Raw genomic sequence first — 16,823 nt, 5'->3', positions numbered from 1 at the left:
TGACGAAAAACGCTGACCCCGTCTGTACACGGGAATAGGCGAAGAAGAAGAAGAGTATTATTTATTTTTTACCGCCATTTTTATTTCACAGTTATCAAACAACTGCTACATTACACTCATGTGGTCTGTGTCGTAGCATGACCATCCCGTATTATGTACCTCATCAGATGGGCGATAAGAGACACAAAACTTCTCATTTAGTTGCTCAGTTAACATGAGAACACCAGAGACCAACCCTATGGATTGAATGATTGATAGATATATTTGCAAATCAAAATACGATTGCAATTTTTTGGTTGATACCCTACATTAACTGAGTTTATAACTTTCATAACTCACTCACTGACCCACTGACTCGCTCGCTCACTTTTACACATTTCTACTCACCAATGCCTCGTTGGCCAGCCGAATCTCCTCCTGATATTGCACCAGTCGCTGCTCCATAGCACACTTCTCTCGTTCCGCAGCCTCCCGCTCGCTCACTTTTACACATTTCTACTCACCAATGCCTCGTTGGCCAGCCGAATCTCCTCCTGATATTGCACCAGTCGCTGCTCCATCGCGCACTTCTCTCGTTCTGCCGCCTCTCTCAGTTGTTTCTCTCGGGCGAGCTTGTTTCGTTCGATCTGCCGACGGGATTTCTCTTCTTTGGCCTGAGATTTCATCTGCTGGATCTCCATTGTGTCCGGCTTGCGCCGACGCATGAACAGGTCGTGATTCCCGATACACAGGTCCAGGATCTGGAAAAAGATTTCAAATAGGTTATTTTATTTTTAAGTTCCAGGTCGTGGGTTCAATTTCCGCCCACGTATATTCTTTTCTCTTTTTCTTTTAATGAGTTTTTTCAGGTCGTGATTCCCGATACACAGGTCCAGGATCTGGAAAAAGATTTCAAATAGGTTATTTTATTTTTAAGTTCCAGGTCGTGGGTTCGATTTCCGCCCACGTATATTTTTTTCTCTTTTTCATTTAATGAGTTTTTTTTTCTTCTTCTTCTTCCTTTTCTTAGAAGAGAACCACCCGTTCTTCTTCCTCTTCTTCTTTTTTACCAAATAGGTACCTATCGAACATACCTATTTTTTTACCATGCCCAGGGCGGATTTTATTCTGAACAGATAAGGGTCATTCTGGGAATGGCTGGCTTTCTCCTATCCTGTCGTCCTTCCCTCTTCGATTTCGGAACGATAAGACCTTAGCACTAGCAGTTAGAGTTTTCTCGATCAAACCTCCTAAGAAAGGGGGAACTGTTTTCCTAGCCAGTGTATAATCTCAGATACAGTTCACTCTATCAAACAAAAGTAAAAAACAAAATGGAAAAATCGTTTAACTTGAACTAAATATGGACTCAGATTGTGGTCCCAAATATCAGTTCTAGAACATCATTTAGGATTAGACTTACTTTATCATGAACACTCGTTGCTATCTTGAAAGCCCAGAAGATACGTGGATGACATCTTTTTAATATTTGACACCATGGACAACCTTGCCACATTCTTTGAACTTTGCAACACAAAACATCCCAGAATCAAGTTCATCAAAGAAATAGAAAGAGACAACCAAATACCATTCCTGGACGTCCTAATAACGAGAAAGACACCCACAACAATAGAACTTTCTGTATACAAAAAACCTACCTACTCACTCGAATACCTACGTAAATTACAACTCAAACTGTAACCCTAGTGTCAAAAAAGGATTGATCAAAACACTGAAGAAAAGAGCGGAAAAGATTTGCACAAACCAGGAAAGTCTAGAGGAAGAGAAAAACAAAGTGATCGTAGCACTAAAAGAAAACAATTACCCCGAAGAATACGTAAGAAAAGTATGGGACAAAAACGAAACTCCTCAACAATCAAGACCAAGACCAATTACAACGATGCCCATACCATACGTTCAAAACCTTTAAGAAAAAATAAAACGGGAAAATAACAAACTGAACATTAGAACTGTCTTCCAATCCCGAGGATAATCCTCTAAGAAGGAAAGTAATGCATTTTAAGCTGTATTTTACTATGTAACTTTTCTCAGTCATCATACGAAATTTCTCTTTGAACTAGTTTGGACAATGACCCCCTCCCACACCCGCTGCTAGTCCAAACTAGTCCAAAGAGAAATTTCGCATGATGACTAAAAAAAAAAAAGCCACATAATAAAATACAGCTTTTCTCTCCTAAACCTAATTTCAAATTCAGTCTTCTTTCTCGTCGGCGTTGTCATACAGTTGTGTCTGATCCGGTATACACGGCAGCTGAATATGTTGCAGCACATTCTCAGGCAGCTTCTTCTTAACCCAGTCAATAATTGCGTGTAGGGATAAGATCACAGGAATCATCACTGGGAGAAACAAAGGTATGTAAACTGCATACCTGAGGAAAGAAATGAAAAAATATGATAAATCATTGTTTTATAACGGGCCAAATCAGTGGATACAGATTGTTTAAGAAAAAGCGATAGTTCCTAAATGCGAACTTTGAATGTGCGTGTAGGGATAAGATCACAGGAATCATCACTGGGAGAAACAAAGGTATGTAAACTGCATACCTGAGGAAAGAAATGAAAAAATATTATAAATCATTGTTTTATAACGGGCCAAATCAGTGGATACAGAGTGTTTAAGAAAAAAGCGACAGTTCTTAAATGCGAACTTTGAATGAATGTTTCACCGCTGTTTTTATTGCGTAGCAAAATGAAACAACAGCTACATTAGACGCATGTGGTCTGTGTCGTAGCATGCCAATCCCGTAGTATGCCTCAGATGGGCAATAAGAGACACAATACTTTTCATTTAGATGCGGGGTCAAGACGAGAACACTAGAAAGTAATCCGTTAAAATATTTGCGATCGAAAAACGAGTGCAAATTTTTGTCGATGGTGGGATTCGAGCCCGGGACCTTCTGCATAGCAAGCAAGTTCATTAAAAATATTTATTAAAAATAATTAAAAAAATAAAAATCACGAAACATGTCCTCATACATTTAAGGCAAGGAGAAAAGCAATCTTTTGGCATAACAGTATTTTTTATCACTAAATTTAAACAAAGGTCAATTATACATGTACTACGACAATCTAAATAAAGCATTATAGTATACTAAACTACATGAGCACTTACACTAATAGGAAAATAATTGACTCCATACATGTCCAAGTCTTGCGCTATCTTCAAGTACTCCATCTCGGCCTCGTCTCGACTCATACCCCGATGATCAGCATACCAGATCTTAATACGATCCTCCCACATCTCCGGAGTCATCTGGTATTGATCAATCACTCGCTGGGGGAGCAGATCCTCACTGGCCAACATTCCCGGCTTGTATGTACTGTCATCATAGTCACCATACTATGAATAGTGGATAGGAAACATATTAATAGAATAGGATGTTATTTTTTTCTTTGAATTTACCAGTGCCAAACAGGGTCAGCGTTTTTTGAGATCTTAATACGATCCTCCCACATCTCCGGAGTCATCTGGTATTGATCAATCACTCGCTGGGGGAGCAGATCCTCACTGGCCAACATCCCCGGCTTGTACGTACTGTCATCATAGTCACCATACTATGAATAGTGGATAGGAAACATGTTAATAGAATAGGATGTTCTTTTTTTCTTTGAATTTACCAGTGCCAAACAGGGTCAGCGTTTTTTCGAGAACAATTATGTATTTATTAGATTAGATTATTACAAATTTTAACCCGAAGGAGATTGAAATTGACTTTTCCAAATAAATAAATATTGAAAAATTCCAATCATACCCTTATGTTTGTTTGTTACGTTTAACGAGCTATTTAATTAGGTACTTGATTTTTAGCTCAATCATACCCTTATGTTTCCAGAATCACCCGTCCCGTTTACTAAAGGTGTCCCGTCAGTTTATCTCCCCCAATGGACGAGGTAGAAGCATGTACCGACAGTCCCGCGGGACCAGGGACTGCTAGTCCCGGTCTGGGACCAGCCAGTCCCAGTCTGGGGGCTGCCAATCGGCGTCGCATCTCCCTACAGTCAGAACATCGGGAGACTTGGAGCGGGAAGGTCGATTTCCTTCTGTCCGTCGCTTTAAGAGCCATAACCAACATTGGACTGATCACATGAGAACAATTATGTATTTATTAGATTAGATTATTACAAATTTTAACCCGAAGGAAATTGAAATTGACTTTTCCAAATAAATAAATATTGAAAAATTCCAATCATACCCTTATGTTTGTTTGTTTGTTTGTTACTTTTAACGAGCTATTTAATTACTTGATTTTTAGCTCAATCATACCCTTATGTTTCCAGAATCACCCGTCCCGTTTACTAAAGGTGTCCCGTCAGTTTCTTATGCTTTATTTTGTTACAAAATTACATATCTGTGTGACTTTTATTTTTTTAGTTAGGACCTCATAAGCACTAGAGGTGCCATTTTGTCCCGTGTTCCCCTACAGGGGGAGTAGAGAGTACACATTGATTTTTTTAAGAGGTTTGACAGAGGGAACTGTAACTGCTAAGGTCTTATCGTCCCGAAAGCGAAAAGAGAAGAAAGACAGGATAGGAGAAAGCCAGGCGTTCCGAGAACGAACCTTATCTGTTTAGGATAAATTTCGCCACGGGTGGGAAGCGAATCCGCAACCTGGCGCTTACAAGGCAGACACGCTACCCTCCAAGCTAAGTAGGCTGGCAGAGAGAGAGAGAGAGAGAGAGAGAGAGAGAGAGAGAGAGAGAGAGAGAGAGAGAGAGAGAGAGGAGAGAAAAAGGGAGGGAAGAAAAAAGAAGAAGAAAAAGAGAGAGAGAGAGAGAGAGAGAGAGAGAGAGAGAGAGAGGGTCAAGATGTTCAACATAAATTTGATTGATTCCATTCATTTCTCTTTAATTTCGATTTTTTTACGTAAAAAGAACAATAGGAATAGGTAGAGAATAAAATTAAATGAAAAAGATTTTTTTTTTCTTTTTCACATTAAAAATTATTTCTCTTTTAAATTTTTTCTCCATTATTTATTACAAGGTACCTACTTGCCTAAGTAGCTTATTAAATGCATTACTATGGAGAGTCTCTTTCTCTCTCTAATATTCGCAGGTATTATTTCTCTCTCTCTTTCTCTTCCCCCTTACTCTCTCTCTCTCTCTCTCGCTCTTTTTCCATTATTGCCTTCCGCCATTCGGAGAACGCACCTTATTTGTTCAAGATAAAGTCTGGCCTGGGCAGAAATCGAACCCGCGACCTAGCGTTTAGGTACAAGGTTCTTTAAGCCAATGCGACTTGCGAGAGATCCAAGATTTAAAACAAACTTCTGGAAACCTTACATTTTAAAGCAAACAGTACTATCTGCAACCCAACTTTGACGCCATCACCAAGTCAGAGGTAAGTGGCGACACTAGTGGTCTGAATCTAATGAATCTTTGACCAACACCTGAGAGCAGCCTAAGACGCGTTTCGTTCTTATCGAAACTCATCAGTTATAGACATAGGTAGCTCTTAGGTGCTGGTCAAGATTTTGGAAGTTGTATTTTTAGTTATAGTAAGATATTTTAGTCCAGTTCCAAAAATGGACATCGTTTTTGGACTTTTCTCTAGGGCAGACACGAAAAACTCACATCTTTTGAAACAAGCAGCCGATTTTCAATGGTTTTGGTCTTGAAGGCAGACGCGCTACCAATAAAGCTAACGAGTACAAATTTTTGTCGAAGGTGGGCATCGAAACCGGGACCTTCTGCACGGTAAGCAAGCGCGTTACCACTGGGCTGACAGTGTCCCCTATTATGTGCAGTGGAGTAGTGAATGGGTATGTCGCAAACTTCAATACTTTTGGGTCGCATAATGAGACACCACCCCAATCCCAAAGAAAAATTGCACAACTAATAAACACGCCAGAAACAAGTGAGGAAAGGAAGAACAAGAACGTGATTTACAAGATTTCACGTACACTTTTCTTAGCCTCTCAATCAACCCTGGGGTGATTGCTTTGAGCTGATATTTGCTTTTGACAACAACCAACAACAAAAAATTTATGAGTGGATGCCCTTTGCATTCAACCTTTGCTTTTAGCTAGGGAAATTTCAGGCTGGTATCTTAACTAAAGACCTCCAACCAAGCTATTAATAGAAGAGAATATACTGTGTTTATCCTAATGGGATAAGACTGAAAGGAGAAATTGCAAAATCTTTTATGAGATTGAAAGAAGACAAATTCTACAATCCAGCGCGACTACATTCAACGAGATCCTGACGAAAGCTATCGCTCTAGAAGCATCTAGGATCGAAAGCAAGGAGTTAATAAACACGCCAGAAACAAGTGAGGAAAGGAAGAACAAGAACGTGATTTACAAGATTTCATGTACACAACCAGATTGCAACAAAGGTCCATACATCGGTGAAACTAACTCTAACCTCTTCTGGGCTTTCAAGATAGCAACGAGTGTCCATGATGAAGTAAGTCTAATTAATGTATTGACCGTTGCAATGAACTCTCAAGAATACGTAAGATTCATCATTTAGAAGAAATTAATCAGTAGTATGTACATACCAGTTTGTTCATTCGGACTTTGAGTGAGAAGAAAATAAAGTTGGGCGAGCTCTTATCGACAGGTTTAATAATGAACTTCTTATCATCGAAACTAATATGCCGTATTTCCGACCAGGGGAACGTCGTTTTGGGCGTAAGTTTATTCTCCTTCTCGTAGATGTTAAGCCCGAGAGCCGTCACACCCAGCCAGAGATCCGTGTCTTTTTTATTCTGAAAAACGTATGAAATTGAAAATAGATTAGAATAGACCTAGTTTATCCTACTAGGATAGGACTAGAAGGTCCCTTTATTCGCAGTACAAAAGATATAGGTTTCAAGTTTTCATACGACGATTTGGCATTTGTTTGTTGGTTCTCCACTTAGTTACTTTTTTCGCGGTAAAAAAAATATAGGTTTCAAGTTTTCTTTCGACGATTTGGCATTTTTTTGTTGGTTCTCCCCTTAGTTTCCTTTTTTTTTTTTTTTTTACATAACTTGGACTCAAACCACCAACCTCCAGATCCAAAGACCAATATATACAATAAGGTGGTTTAAAATAATTAAAATGTTAAGATCAAGGGATTGCTTAACTCTGTACACAAAAACCCCACTCTGAGGCTTAGGTGTAGGAGCAACAAACAGCCCTAAAGGTTGGGTTAAGCTTATGCAAATCTATGAAGAAACATGTACTACGACAATCTAAATAAAGCATTATAGTATACTAAACTACATGAGCACTTACACTAATAGGAAAATAATTGACTCCATACATGTCCAAGTCTTGCGCTATCTTCAAGTACTCCATCTCGGCCTCGTCTCGACTCATACCCCGATGATCAGCATACCAGATCTTAATACGATCCTCCCACATCTCCGGAGTCATCTGGTATTGATCAATCACTCGCTGGGGGAGCAGATCCTCACTGGCCAACATCCCCGGCTTGTACGTACTGTCATCATAGTCACCATACTATGAATAGTGGATAGGAAACATGTTAATAGAATAGGATGTTCTTTTTTTCTTTGAATTTACCAGTGTCAAACAGGGTCAGCGTTTTTTGTTAGCCTCTCAATCAACCCTGGGGTGATTGCTTTGAGCTGATATTTTCTTTTGACAACAACCAACAACAAAAAATTTATGAGTAGATGCCCTTTGCATTCAACCTTTGCTTTTAGCTAGGGAAATTTCAGGCTGGTATCTTAACTAAAGACCTCCAACCAGACTATTAATAGAAGAGAATATACTGTGTTTATCCTAATGGGACAAGATTGAAAGGTCCTAAGGAGAAATTTCAAAATCTTTTATGAGATTGAAAGAAAAAAAAAATACCTTAGCTTGTACAGCATAAGATGCAAGCAGCACAGATGCTTCTGGTGGACAGTAAATGTCCATGGAGAGAATAGCCTGCTTGACTTGGAGGAAAAACAAATGCTGTGTCACCTCTTGCACCAACTCTTCGGCAACATCCTCGGCATAGAATTTGGCAAGAAACATGAATGGGGTAGTGCATTGGTTTGAGATTCCTTGGTCTTGGACTGGAAACATAAAGAATTTGGGTTAGTTCAGCATGGCAGTTCCTGTTGTTATTACCTATTTTACTCAACAGTTGATCTTTTTTTTTCCAAGCATTTCTACTTTGAAATATCACAAATATTGTTCCCCACTACACTAATAAATTTAATGGCTTGGACTTGAACCACCAACCTCCAGATTCAAAGTCCATCAGGCTAACCACTGCAATACTGAGGTTGGTATTACATGGACTATTGTCCAGGGTAAGAAAATAAGGTACTTGTTCAAAACTCAAGTGAATGGAAAATTGCTAAAAGAGTAGTTCTTTTTTAAAACTCACTCACTCGCACATCTCTACCATGTAGTGAGTTACTCACCGTTTTGGCGTTCTTAACACCCAAAATGGGGTAGTGCATTGGTTTGAGATTCCTTGGTCTTGGACTGAAAACATAAAGAATTTGGGTTAGTTCAGCATGGCAGTTCCTGTTATTATTACCTATTTTACTTAACAGTTGATCTTTTTTTTTCTCTCAAGCATTTCTACTTTGAAATATCACAAATATTGTTCCCCACTACACTAATAAATTTAATGACTTGGACTTGAACCACCAACCTCCAGATTCAAAGTCTATCAGGCTAACCACTGCAATACTGAGGTTGGTATTACATAGACTATTGTCCAGGGTAAGAAAATAAGGTACTTGTTCAAAAGTCAAGTGAATGGAAAATTGCTAAAAAAAAAAGAGCTGTCACAACTAAGCAGTGACCAGTGTTATTATAGGGTTAGGTTGAACACAAAAAGGTGACTTCTTTTTCATTGTTGTGGCTACTGAAAATAATTACCTTTCTTGTCCAACTTGAGCCATGCTATGAATCCTTTGTTGTCTTCATATTGTAAACCAAAGTACCATGTTTCTCTCAGGCCAACAGTACGACAGACAAGGTCAAACAAATCTCTCCCTGTTGCCCTCCACTGAAAAGAAACAAAAATTAGGTGATTATTTGATTATACACATGGAAGACTTTTGGGTTTTAGTTCAGAAGCCACAACAATGAAAAATAGAGCTATTTAGCTCTACAAAAAGGAGCTGCCCAAATGAGCAATGACTTTTTTTTAAGATTAGGGTTTGGTAATTATGCAGAAGTCACAACCATAAAAAAGAAAACTCCTCATTTCCCGTCAAAGTCTGCACTTTGGATGCAGAGCTAGAGTTCAACCTTGAAGTAAGTTAAGCAGAAACTCTTTCCACCCCTAGTTTTATAATGGTGAAACCAATCTCAGTAATGTAGATGGTTAATGCATTGGATTTTGAAGCTAGGGTTGGTGGTTCAACTCCCAGTTAACTTGTGAATGTTATCAAGGTGTATTGAGTGGGGATCATCAGCACTTTGGATGCAGAGCTAGAGTTCAACCTTGAAGTAAGTTAAGCAGAAACTCTTTCCACCCCTAGTTTTGTAATGGTGAAACCAATTTCAGTAGATGGTTAATGCATTGGATTTTGAAGCTAGGGTTGGTGGTTCAAGTCCCAGTTAACTTGTGAATGTTATCAAGGTGTATTGAGTGGGGATCATCGTTAGGGTGGGTTTCACCAACATACTTCATAGCCCCCCTAACAGCCTGTTAGCTTAATAGTCCAGTCAAGCAATCCAAATGGAATTTTATATGCCTTCTGAGTTCTGAAAAAAGTAATTAGGTATCTTGGAACAAAGGTCTTGGGTTTGATGCCCACCATCAACAGGTTACTTTTGGGTGTGCTCAGCAACTAAATGGGAAGTACATATTGTGTCTCCTCAAGTCCTCACCTACCTCCAAAGACCACAAGTATCCAATGTAGCAGTTGTTTCATTGCTAAAAAAAAAAATGGTGGTGAAACACTCGTTACTTGTGCAGAAGTCACGTCCGTGGAATATTGCTACCAAAGGAACTGGCACAAACGAGTAGTGACCCTAGTTATTATAGGGTTAGGTTAAATGCAAGAAGGAGTTTTCCTTTTTACGGACGTGACTTCTTCATAATTACCGAACCCTAATCTTAAAAAAAAGTCATTGCTCATTTGGGCAGCTCCTTTTTGTAGAGCTAAACAAACAACTCCTGGGTGTTAAGAACGCCAAAACGGTGAGTAACTCACTACATGGTAGAGATGTGCGAGTGAGTGAGTTTTAAAAAAGAACTACTCTTTTTAGTGGACTACTCAATTAAGGAGTCAGATCAAAATCACACATCTTTGAGCTCTTTCATTAGCTATTGATACTTACTTAATACAATATGAGGGATATACTACGTAACTACGGGATGGGCATGCTACGACACAGACCACATGTGTCCAAACTGTAGCAGTTGTTTCATTGCTACGAAATAAAAACGGCGATGAAGCACTCATCTTTTAAAAAATAAAAATAAAAACCCAACGCCACTTTTTTTTCAGATGAGTGACATAGACGTGGTTCCATACAACGCCGCCTTACTCACGGATTGGGAGATCGATGCCCTGTTCCGGATTAGAACTGTGGAGCAAATCACCTCGTCTAAATTGACTCTCAGTGTAAGTCCGATTCTCATTAGGCCTTTCATTTTCACCCTCAGATCCTGTTCCCAACACCTTTTTAATCAAAATTTTAATGCTAAAAAAAGGTACTATTATATCAAAAGTACTATTTTATTTAATGTGATTTTTTTTTCTCAGATCCTGTTCCCAACACCTTTTTAATCAAAATTTTAATGCTAAAAAAGGTACTATTATATCAAAAGTACTATTTTATTTAATGTGATTTTTTCCCCCCAGTCGCTGATTCAACTCCTAGACCAGATCAGCAATTCTCAGATCCTGTTCCCAACACCTTTTTAATCAAAATTTTAATGCTAAAAAAGGTACTATTATATCAAAAGTACTATTTTATTTAATGCGATTTTTTCAACTCCTAGATCAGATCAGCAACATCGTGATAACCTCCCAGGTGGGGGACGCCGTGTTGAGCGCCGTGCAGCACGCTGAACACACCCAGTCAGCATTGGATCTGAGTGACCTTGGATCAGCATTGACCTTGAGCCGGGAGGCGTTCAACCAATCGGAGGCCGCGTTCACGCACCCCTCCCTCCTCGCCCTGTTGTACTTCCCCGACGATCAGGATCAGCAATATCGTGATAACCTCCCAGGTGGGGGACGCCGTGTTGAGCGCGGTGCAGCACGCTGAACACACCCAATCAGCATTGGATCTGAGTGACCTTGGATCAGCATTGACCTTGAGCCGGGAGGCGTTCAACCAATCGGAGGCCGCGTTCACGCACCCCTCCCTCCTCGCCCTATTGTACTTCCCCGACGATCAGAAGTAAGTGATTGTTATTGACCTTTGTATCTCTATAGTATATGTAAACTTGAAATAAATAAATGTCATACGATTAATACCTAATAATTGACCTTTGTTTAAATTTTAGTGATAAAAAATACTGTTATGCCAAAAGATTGCTATTCTCCTTGCCTTAAATGTATGAGGACATGTTTCGTGATTATTTTTTTAATAATTTTTAATAAATATTTTTAATCAACTTGCTTGCTATGCAAAAGGTCCCGGGTTCGAATCCCACCAACTACAAAAATTTGCACTCGTTTTTCGATCGCAAATATTTTAACGGATTACTTTCTAGTGTTCTCGTGTTGACCCCGCATCTAAATGAAAAGTATTGTGTCTCTTATTGCCCATCTGAGGCATACTGCGGGATTGGCATGCTACGACACAGACCACATGCGTCTAATGTAGCTGTTGTTTCATTGCTACGCAATAAAAACAGCGGTGAAACATTAATTCAAAGTTCGCATTTAGGAACTATCGCTTTTTTCTTAAACACTCTGTATCCACTGATTTGGCCCGTTATAAAACAATGATTTATAATAATTTTTCCTCATTTCTTTCCTCAGGTATGCAGTTTACATACCTCTGTTTCTCCCAGTGATGATTCCTGTGATCTTATCCCTACACGCAATTATTGACTGGGTCAAGAAGAAGCTGCCTGAGAATGTGCTGCAACATATTCAGCTGCCGTGTATACCGGATCAGACACAACTGTATGACAACGCCGACGAGAAAGAAGACTGAATTTGAAATTAGGTTTAGGAGAGAAAAGCTGTATTTTATTATGTGGCTTTTTTTTTTTATTTAGTCATCATGCGAAATTTCTCTTTGGACTAGTTTGGACTGGCAGCGGGTGTGGGAGGGGGTCATTGTCCAAACTAGTCCAAAGAGAAATTTCGTATGATGACTGAGAAAAGTTACATAGTAAAATACAGCTTAAAATGCATTACTTTCCTTCTTAGAGGATTATCCTATACCTATAATATGTAAAGTAAAAAGTTGTTGGTGTGAAAAGAAGTTGAGAAAACTTGAGAGATCTAAGGAAGAAAAGGATTTTTTTTCTTTCTTTTAATTCTAAGCTATTTATTTTTTTTTTAGCTAACCCCCCCCATTTGGACTATTTATTTTGTGGCAAAGCCATGAATTTGTTTGGGTCGAGGATTTTTTGTGGATACGTACACAAATCTGAGGCTGAGCAAACAGCCCTAAAAGTTGGGTTAAGCTTATGCGAATCTCTTGGGTCGAGGAGGTCCTATCGTCCCGAAATTGAAGAGTGAAGGACAGGATAGAAAGCTAGACGTTCCGAGAACGAACCTTTTGGGTTTAGCATAAAGTTCGCCCCGGACGGGAATCGAACGCGTGGCCTAGCGCTTACAAGGCTGACGGCGGTGAGAGTTTGATGTGCACAGAAGAGCAAGATTGTCATTCCTAATATTCCTTTATATTTAAGTAGGTAGGGTACCTAGTATTAAGGTCGAGGAGGTCCTATCGTCCCGAAATTGAAGAGTGAAGGACAGGATAGAAAGCTAGACGTTCCGAGAACGAACCTTTTGGGTTTAGGATATCGCCCCGGACGGGAATCGAACGCGTGACCTAGCGCTTACAAGGCTGACGGCGGTGAGAGTTTGATGTGCACAGAAAAGCAAGATTGTCATTCCTAATATCCCTTTATATTTAAGTAGGTAGGTACCTAGTATTAATTTTTTTCTTGTAAGTAATCTGTATTTCTGTATACTGTATAGGTGAGTAGGTTTTCTACCAATATGTGTGTAGGGTATTTTTTTTTTTGTCTAGTAAACACATCGTATTTTTATTTTATTCCTACACAAAATCAAGATGTTTTGAATCATGAAATACTTCTTTTATGTTATTAAAAAAAAAAAAGACAAACCAAAGGAATGGTAAACACATCGTATTTTTATTTTATTCCTACACAAAATCAAGATGTTTTGAATCATGAAATACTTCTTTTATGTTATTAAAAAAAAAGACAAACCAAAGGAATCTAAAATAAGAGTGCAACATTCATGACATTATTTTAAGGGGTTACCATGCGTTTTATTTTCATTTTGCCTTCAACCTCAACAGTTCTAGAGGTTATTTTTTTTTAGACCTAGATTTTTTCCAATAGCAGAAACTGTAATATGGGAGGTTTTATCGTTCCAAAACCGAAGAGAACAAAGCCAGCCGTTTCGAGAAGAAAAAAAATCTTACCTGTTCAGGATAAAGTTCGCTCTGGAGTCTGGGTTGAAATCGAACCAGCGACCTGGCGCTTACAAAGGAGAAAATCGGTTCCTAAAAGTGCACTGCGTTTTGCATCCGTAAAGTTTGAAGGGGTTTTACATAGAGCACAGCCCATGGTAGGTGAACACAGCCTACTAGCGATACGAAAAGTAGGAAGTGTGAACGCGTCTTTTGTTTTGCAAAATTGTGTTTTTTGTGGTTCACATTCATGACATTATTTTAAGGGGTTACCATGCGTTTTATTTTCATTTTGCCTTCAACCTCAACAGTTCTAGAGGTTATTTTTTTTTTAGACCTAGATTTTTTTTCAATAGCAGAAACAGTAATATGGGAGGTTTTATCGTTCCAAAATCGAAGAGAACAAAGCCAGCCGTTTCGAGAAGAAAAAAAATCTTACCTGTTCAGGATAAAGTTCGCTCTGGGTTGAAATCGAACCAGCGACCTGGCGCTTACAAAGGAGAAAATCGGTTCCTAAAAGTGCACTGCGTTTTGCATCCGTAAAGTTTGAAGGGGTTTTACATAGAGCACAGCCCATGGTAGGTCAAACACAGCCTACTAGCGATACGAAAAGTAGGAAGTGTGAACGCGTCTTTTATTTTGCAAAATTTGGTGTTTTTTGTGGTTCTGTTTTATTTGGACTGAAAGAGATCGGTAGGTCAAACACAGCCTACTAGCGATACGAAAAGTAGGAAGTGTGAACGCGTCTTTTGTTTTGCAAAATTTGGTGTTTTTTGTGGTTGTTTTATTTGGACTGAAAGAGATTTTTATCAAAGGAAAATAAAAAGAATTCCTTTTCTGTTTGACCCATCCTTTTTCTGATGTGTCCTTTGAACCCACACTGACATTTTGTGTTCTTTCCGACACACTGACTCTCATCTGGTGATCTTGACATGGTGTCCCTTTGAGTGATGAAATATACAATGGCACCATTCCGCATCAAGAAGAGTGGAAAATCATTTCCCGTCAAAGTCTGCACTTTGGATGCAGAGCTAGAGTTCAACCTTGAAGTAAGTTAAGCAGAAACTCTTTCCACCCCTAGTTTTGTAATGGTGAAACCAATCTCAGTGATGTAGATGGTTAATGCATTGGATTTTGAAGCTAGGGTTGGTGGTTCAAGTCCCAGTTAACTTGTGAATGTTATCAAGGTGTATTGAGTGGGGATCATCATTAGGGTGGGTTTCACCAACATACTCTATAGCCCCCCTAACAGCCCGTTAGCTTAATAGTCCAGTCAAGCAATCCAAATGGAATTTTATATGCCTTCTGAGTTCTGAAAAAAGTAATTATCTTGGAACAAAGGTCTTGGGTTTGATGCCCACCATCAACAGGTTACTTTTGGGTGTGCTCAGCAACTATTAAATGGGAAGTACATGTTGTGTTGTGTCTCCTCAAGTCCTCACCCACCTCCAAAGACCACAAGGACTAACCAATTAAACATGGCTAGAGACCATTACCCCGGTGTATGGCAGATACAAAAAGATGTCTTTTCTTTACTCTGCCAACACCATTCGGAGAAAGTTGAAGCCGCTACAACAACAACAACACCAACAACAACAACAACAACAACAACAACAACAACAACAACAACAACAACAACAACAACATAGTATGTATAGGTACGTTATTAGATTATTACATAGACCATGTAAATATTGCATTTATCCAAAACATAGGTACCTATCTAGTACATATGCACATACACATTACACAAACATGTCTTTTTCAAGTGCATTCTCAATGTTCTCACCCTAAGTGCAAGATTACCAGTACATAGGTACATTAGACTTGCATATGAACTGAGATATTTACACAATTTTACACGAAAATTACGATACTAATGGACTTTTCTAGAGAAAAATTACAATTTATTTTACATAGTATGGCTGGCTTTTCAAAGTTTCTGGCAGTTTCAATTCTGGCAGTAGGCAGTTTCAAAGGGTTCTCCCTGCTTTTAAAGAATAAGCCCAAGTCCTCACGATGGTTGACTGTGGTTCAGGACGAGCCAATTAAACATGGCTAGAGACCATCACCCCGGTGTATGGCAGATACAAAAAGATGTCTTTTCTTTACTCTGCCAACACCATTCGGAAAAAGCTAAAGCCGCTAAGTACAACAACAACATAGTATGTATAGGTACATTATTAGATTATTACATAGACCATGTAAATATTGCATTTAACCAAAACATGGGTATCTAGTACATATGCACATACACATTACACAAACATGTCTTTTTCACGTGCATTCTCAATGTTCTCACCCCAAGTGCAAGATTACCAGTACATACGTAGGTACATTAGACTTGCATACGAGACACATAGATACAAGGTACTTAGGTACATAGAATCTCACATACACAAATTAATATAACTACCTCCCATTCACACATGCACAAAACATATGCTTATAGAAAGAGGAAGAGGAGGGTAGAAGTGATAAGGGTGAGAGAAGGAGAGGAGATGTGATAAGGATTTGAAAAGAATTTTAGAGGTGGGAATAAAAGGCATAGCTTTTTTGTTGTATATTAATTTTTTTTTTTTGGCTGTTTTGCCCATTAAATTTGCAATTTGAAATAAAATTGAAAATATCACATAAAAAAAAAGCCAAGAGTTCTTAATTCCAAGAGTTCTTAATTCCACCTCTAATAAAATTATTTCCAATGTTTGAATGGTTTTACCAAGTGTATCAATAATAATAATAATAATAATAAATAAAAGAGCCAGCAACAAATAAACTTATTCCATTGATTTGTGATAAGAATTACTTGGTGAGAGGAAAGGAGGGAATTGAACAGTAGGGGGGCATGGGAATGTGGCAGAAAATTGAAAAAAATATCCAACTGTGAAGAGTAGAATTCAATGCAAAGAGCAACTTATAACCTATTTAAGTCTTACAGACCTCAAGTTGTTTTCATGTCAAACCCCTCAACGGTATCATTGTCTTAATCAATTTTGAAGGGAGGAAACTTTAATCTCTTGGAGGGTTTCAGCAGTCATTATATATAAGTTCTGGAAACTTTTTTTAGAGCACTGTGTCAGAAAAGGGCATAGGGTATGGGGGGTGGGGGGGGGAGTTTAGGAATGGGAAAAGTTCAGGAACAATATCAATATGAAAATGTTTCTCAAAGTATTCATTTATCTATTCTATTCATAAAATGGCACAGACTGTTTAGAATTTTAGATACTTCCCAAAAAAAGATTTGAGGTTAGTATTGTGACAAGTAAAAATTTGGACCGATTGCAA

The 16,823-nt window shown here is 38.6% G+C and overlaps 2 protein-coding genes and 1 long non-coding RNA gene across 3 annotated transcripts; 2 read left to right on the top strand and 1 right to left on the bottom strand.

Annotated features, from left to right (window-relative positions):
- Positions 1–369: 369 nt before the first annotated feature.
- LOC103510240 (moesin/ezrin/radixin homolog 2) lies at positions 370–9,584 on the bottom strand. Its single transcript, XM_008474886.2, has 7 exons — positions 9,579–9,584; positions 8,832–8,961; positions 7,806–8,011; positions 7,218–7,445; positions 6,497–6,706; positions 504–740; positions 370–435 (listed from the first exon to the last, which is right to left on the bottom strand). The coding sequence occupies exons 1-7, from the start codon at positions 9,582–9,584 to the stop codon at positions 370–372; spliced, it is 1,083 nt and encodes a 360-aa protein (XP_008473108.2).
- Positions 9,585–10,413: 829 nt separating this feature from the next.
- LOC103510239 (GPI transamidase component PIG-S-like) lies at positions 10,414–13,167 on the top strand. The gene is made up of 5 exons (XM_026824342.1): positions 10,414–10,531; positions 10,772–10,794; positions 11,115–11,315; positions 11,903–12,789; positions 13,019–13,167. The coding sequence occupies exons 1-4, from the start codon at positions 10,415–10,417 to the stop codon at positions 12,078–12,080; spliced, it is 519 nt and encodes a 172-aa protein (XP_026680143.1). The 5' UTR covers position 10,414; the 3' UTR covers positions 12,081–12,789; positions 13,019–13,167.
- A 1,918-nt stretch (positions 13,168–15,085) lies between these two features.
- On the top strand, positions 15,086–16,800 carry LOC113467878. The gene is made up of 2 exons (XR_003391811.1): positions 15,086–15,354; positions 15,872–16,800. It is a non-coding gene; the product is annotated as an uncharacterized LOC113467878 (long non-coding RNA).
- The last annotated feature ends 23 nt before the right edge of the window (positions 16,801–16,823 follow it).

This window comes from Diaphorina citri, unplaced genomic scaffold (genome assembly GCF_000475195.1).
Source record: "Diaphorina citri unplaced genomic scaffold, Diaci psyllid genome assembly version 1.1 scaffold576, whole genome shotgun sequence".
Taxonomy (NCBI): domain Eukaryota; kingdom Metazoa; phylum Arthropoda; class Insecta; order Hemiptera; family Psyllidae; genus Diaphorina; species Diaphorina citri.
Note: the sequence above shows the minus strand (reverse complement) of the source record. Positions and strands in the feature narration are given on the sequence as shown.

Excerpts from the sequence above, each read along its gene's own strand:
- LOC103510240 (XM_008474886.2), bottom strand. Across the intron at positions 7,446-7,805 it reads CTTATGCTGTACAAGCTAAG|TATGGTGACTATGATGACAG; the intron begins GTATTTTTTTTT and ends CACTATTCATAG. Across the intron at positions 741-6,496 it reads AAGTCCGAATGAACAAACTG|ATCCTGGACCTGTGTATCGG; the intron begins GTATGTACATAC and ends ATCTTTTTCCAG.
- LOC103510239 (XM_026824342.1), top strand. The coding sequence starts at position 10,415 with ATGAGTGACATAGACGTGGTTCCATACAACGCCGCCTTACTCACGGAT. Across the intron at positions 10,532-10,771 it reads CGTCTAAATTGACTCTCAGT|TCGCTGATTCAACTCCTAGA; the intron begins GTAAGTCCGATT and ends TTTTCCCCCCAG. Across the intron at positions 10,795-11,114 it reads CTGATTCAACTCCTAGACCA|GATCAGCAATATCGTGATAA; the intron begins GATCAGCAATTC and ends CCCGACGATCAG.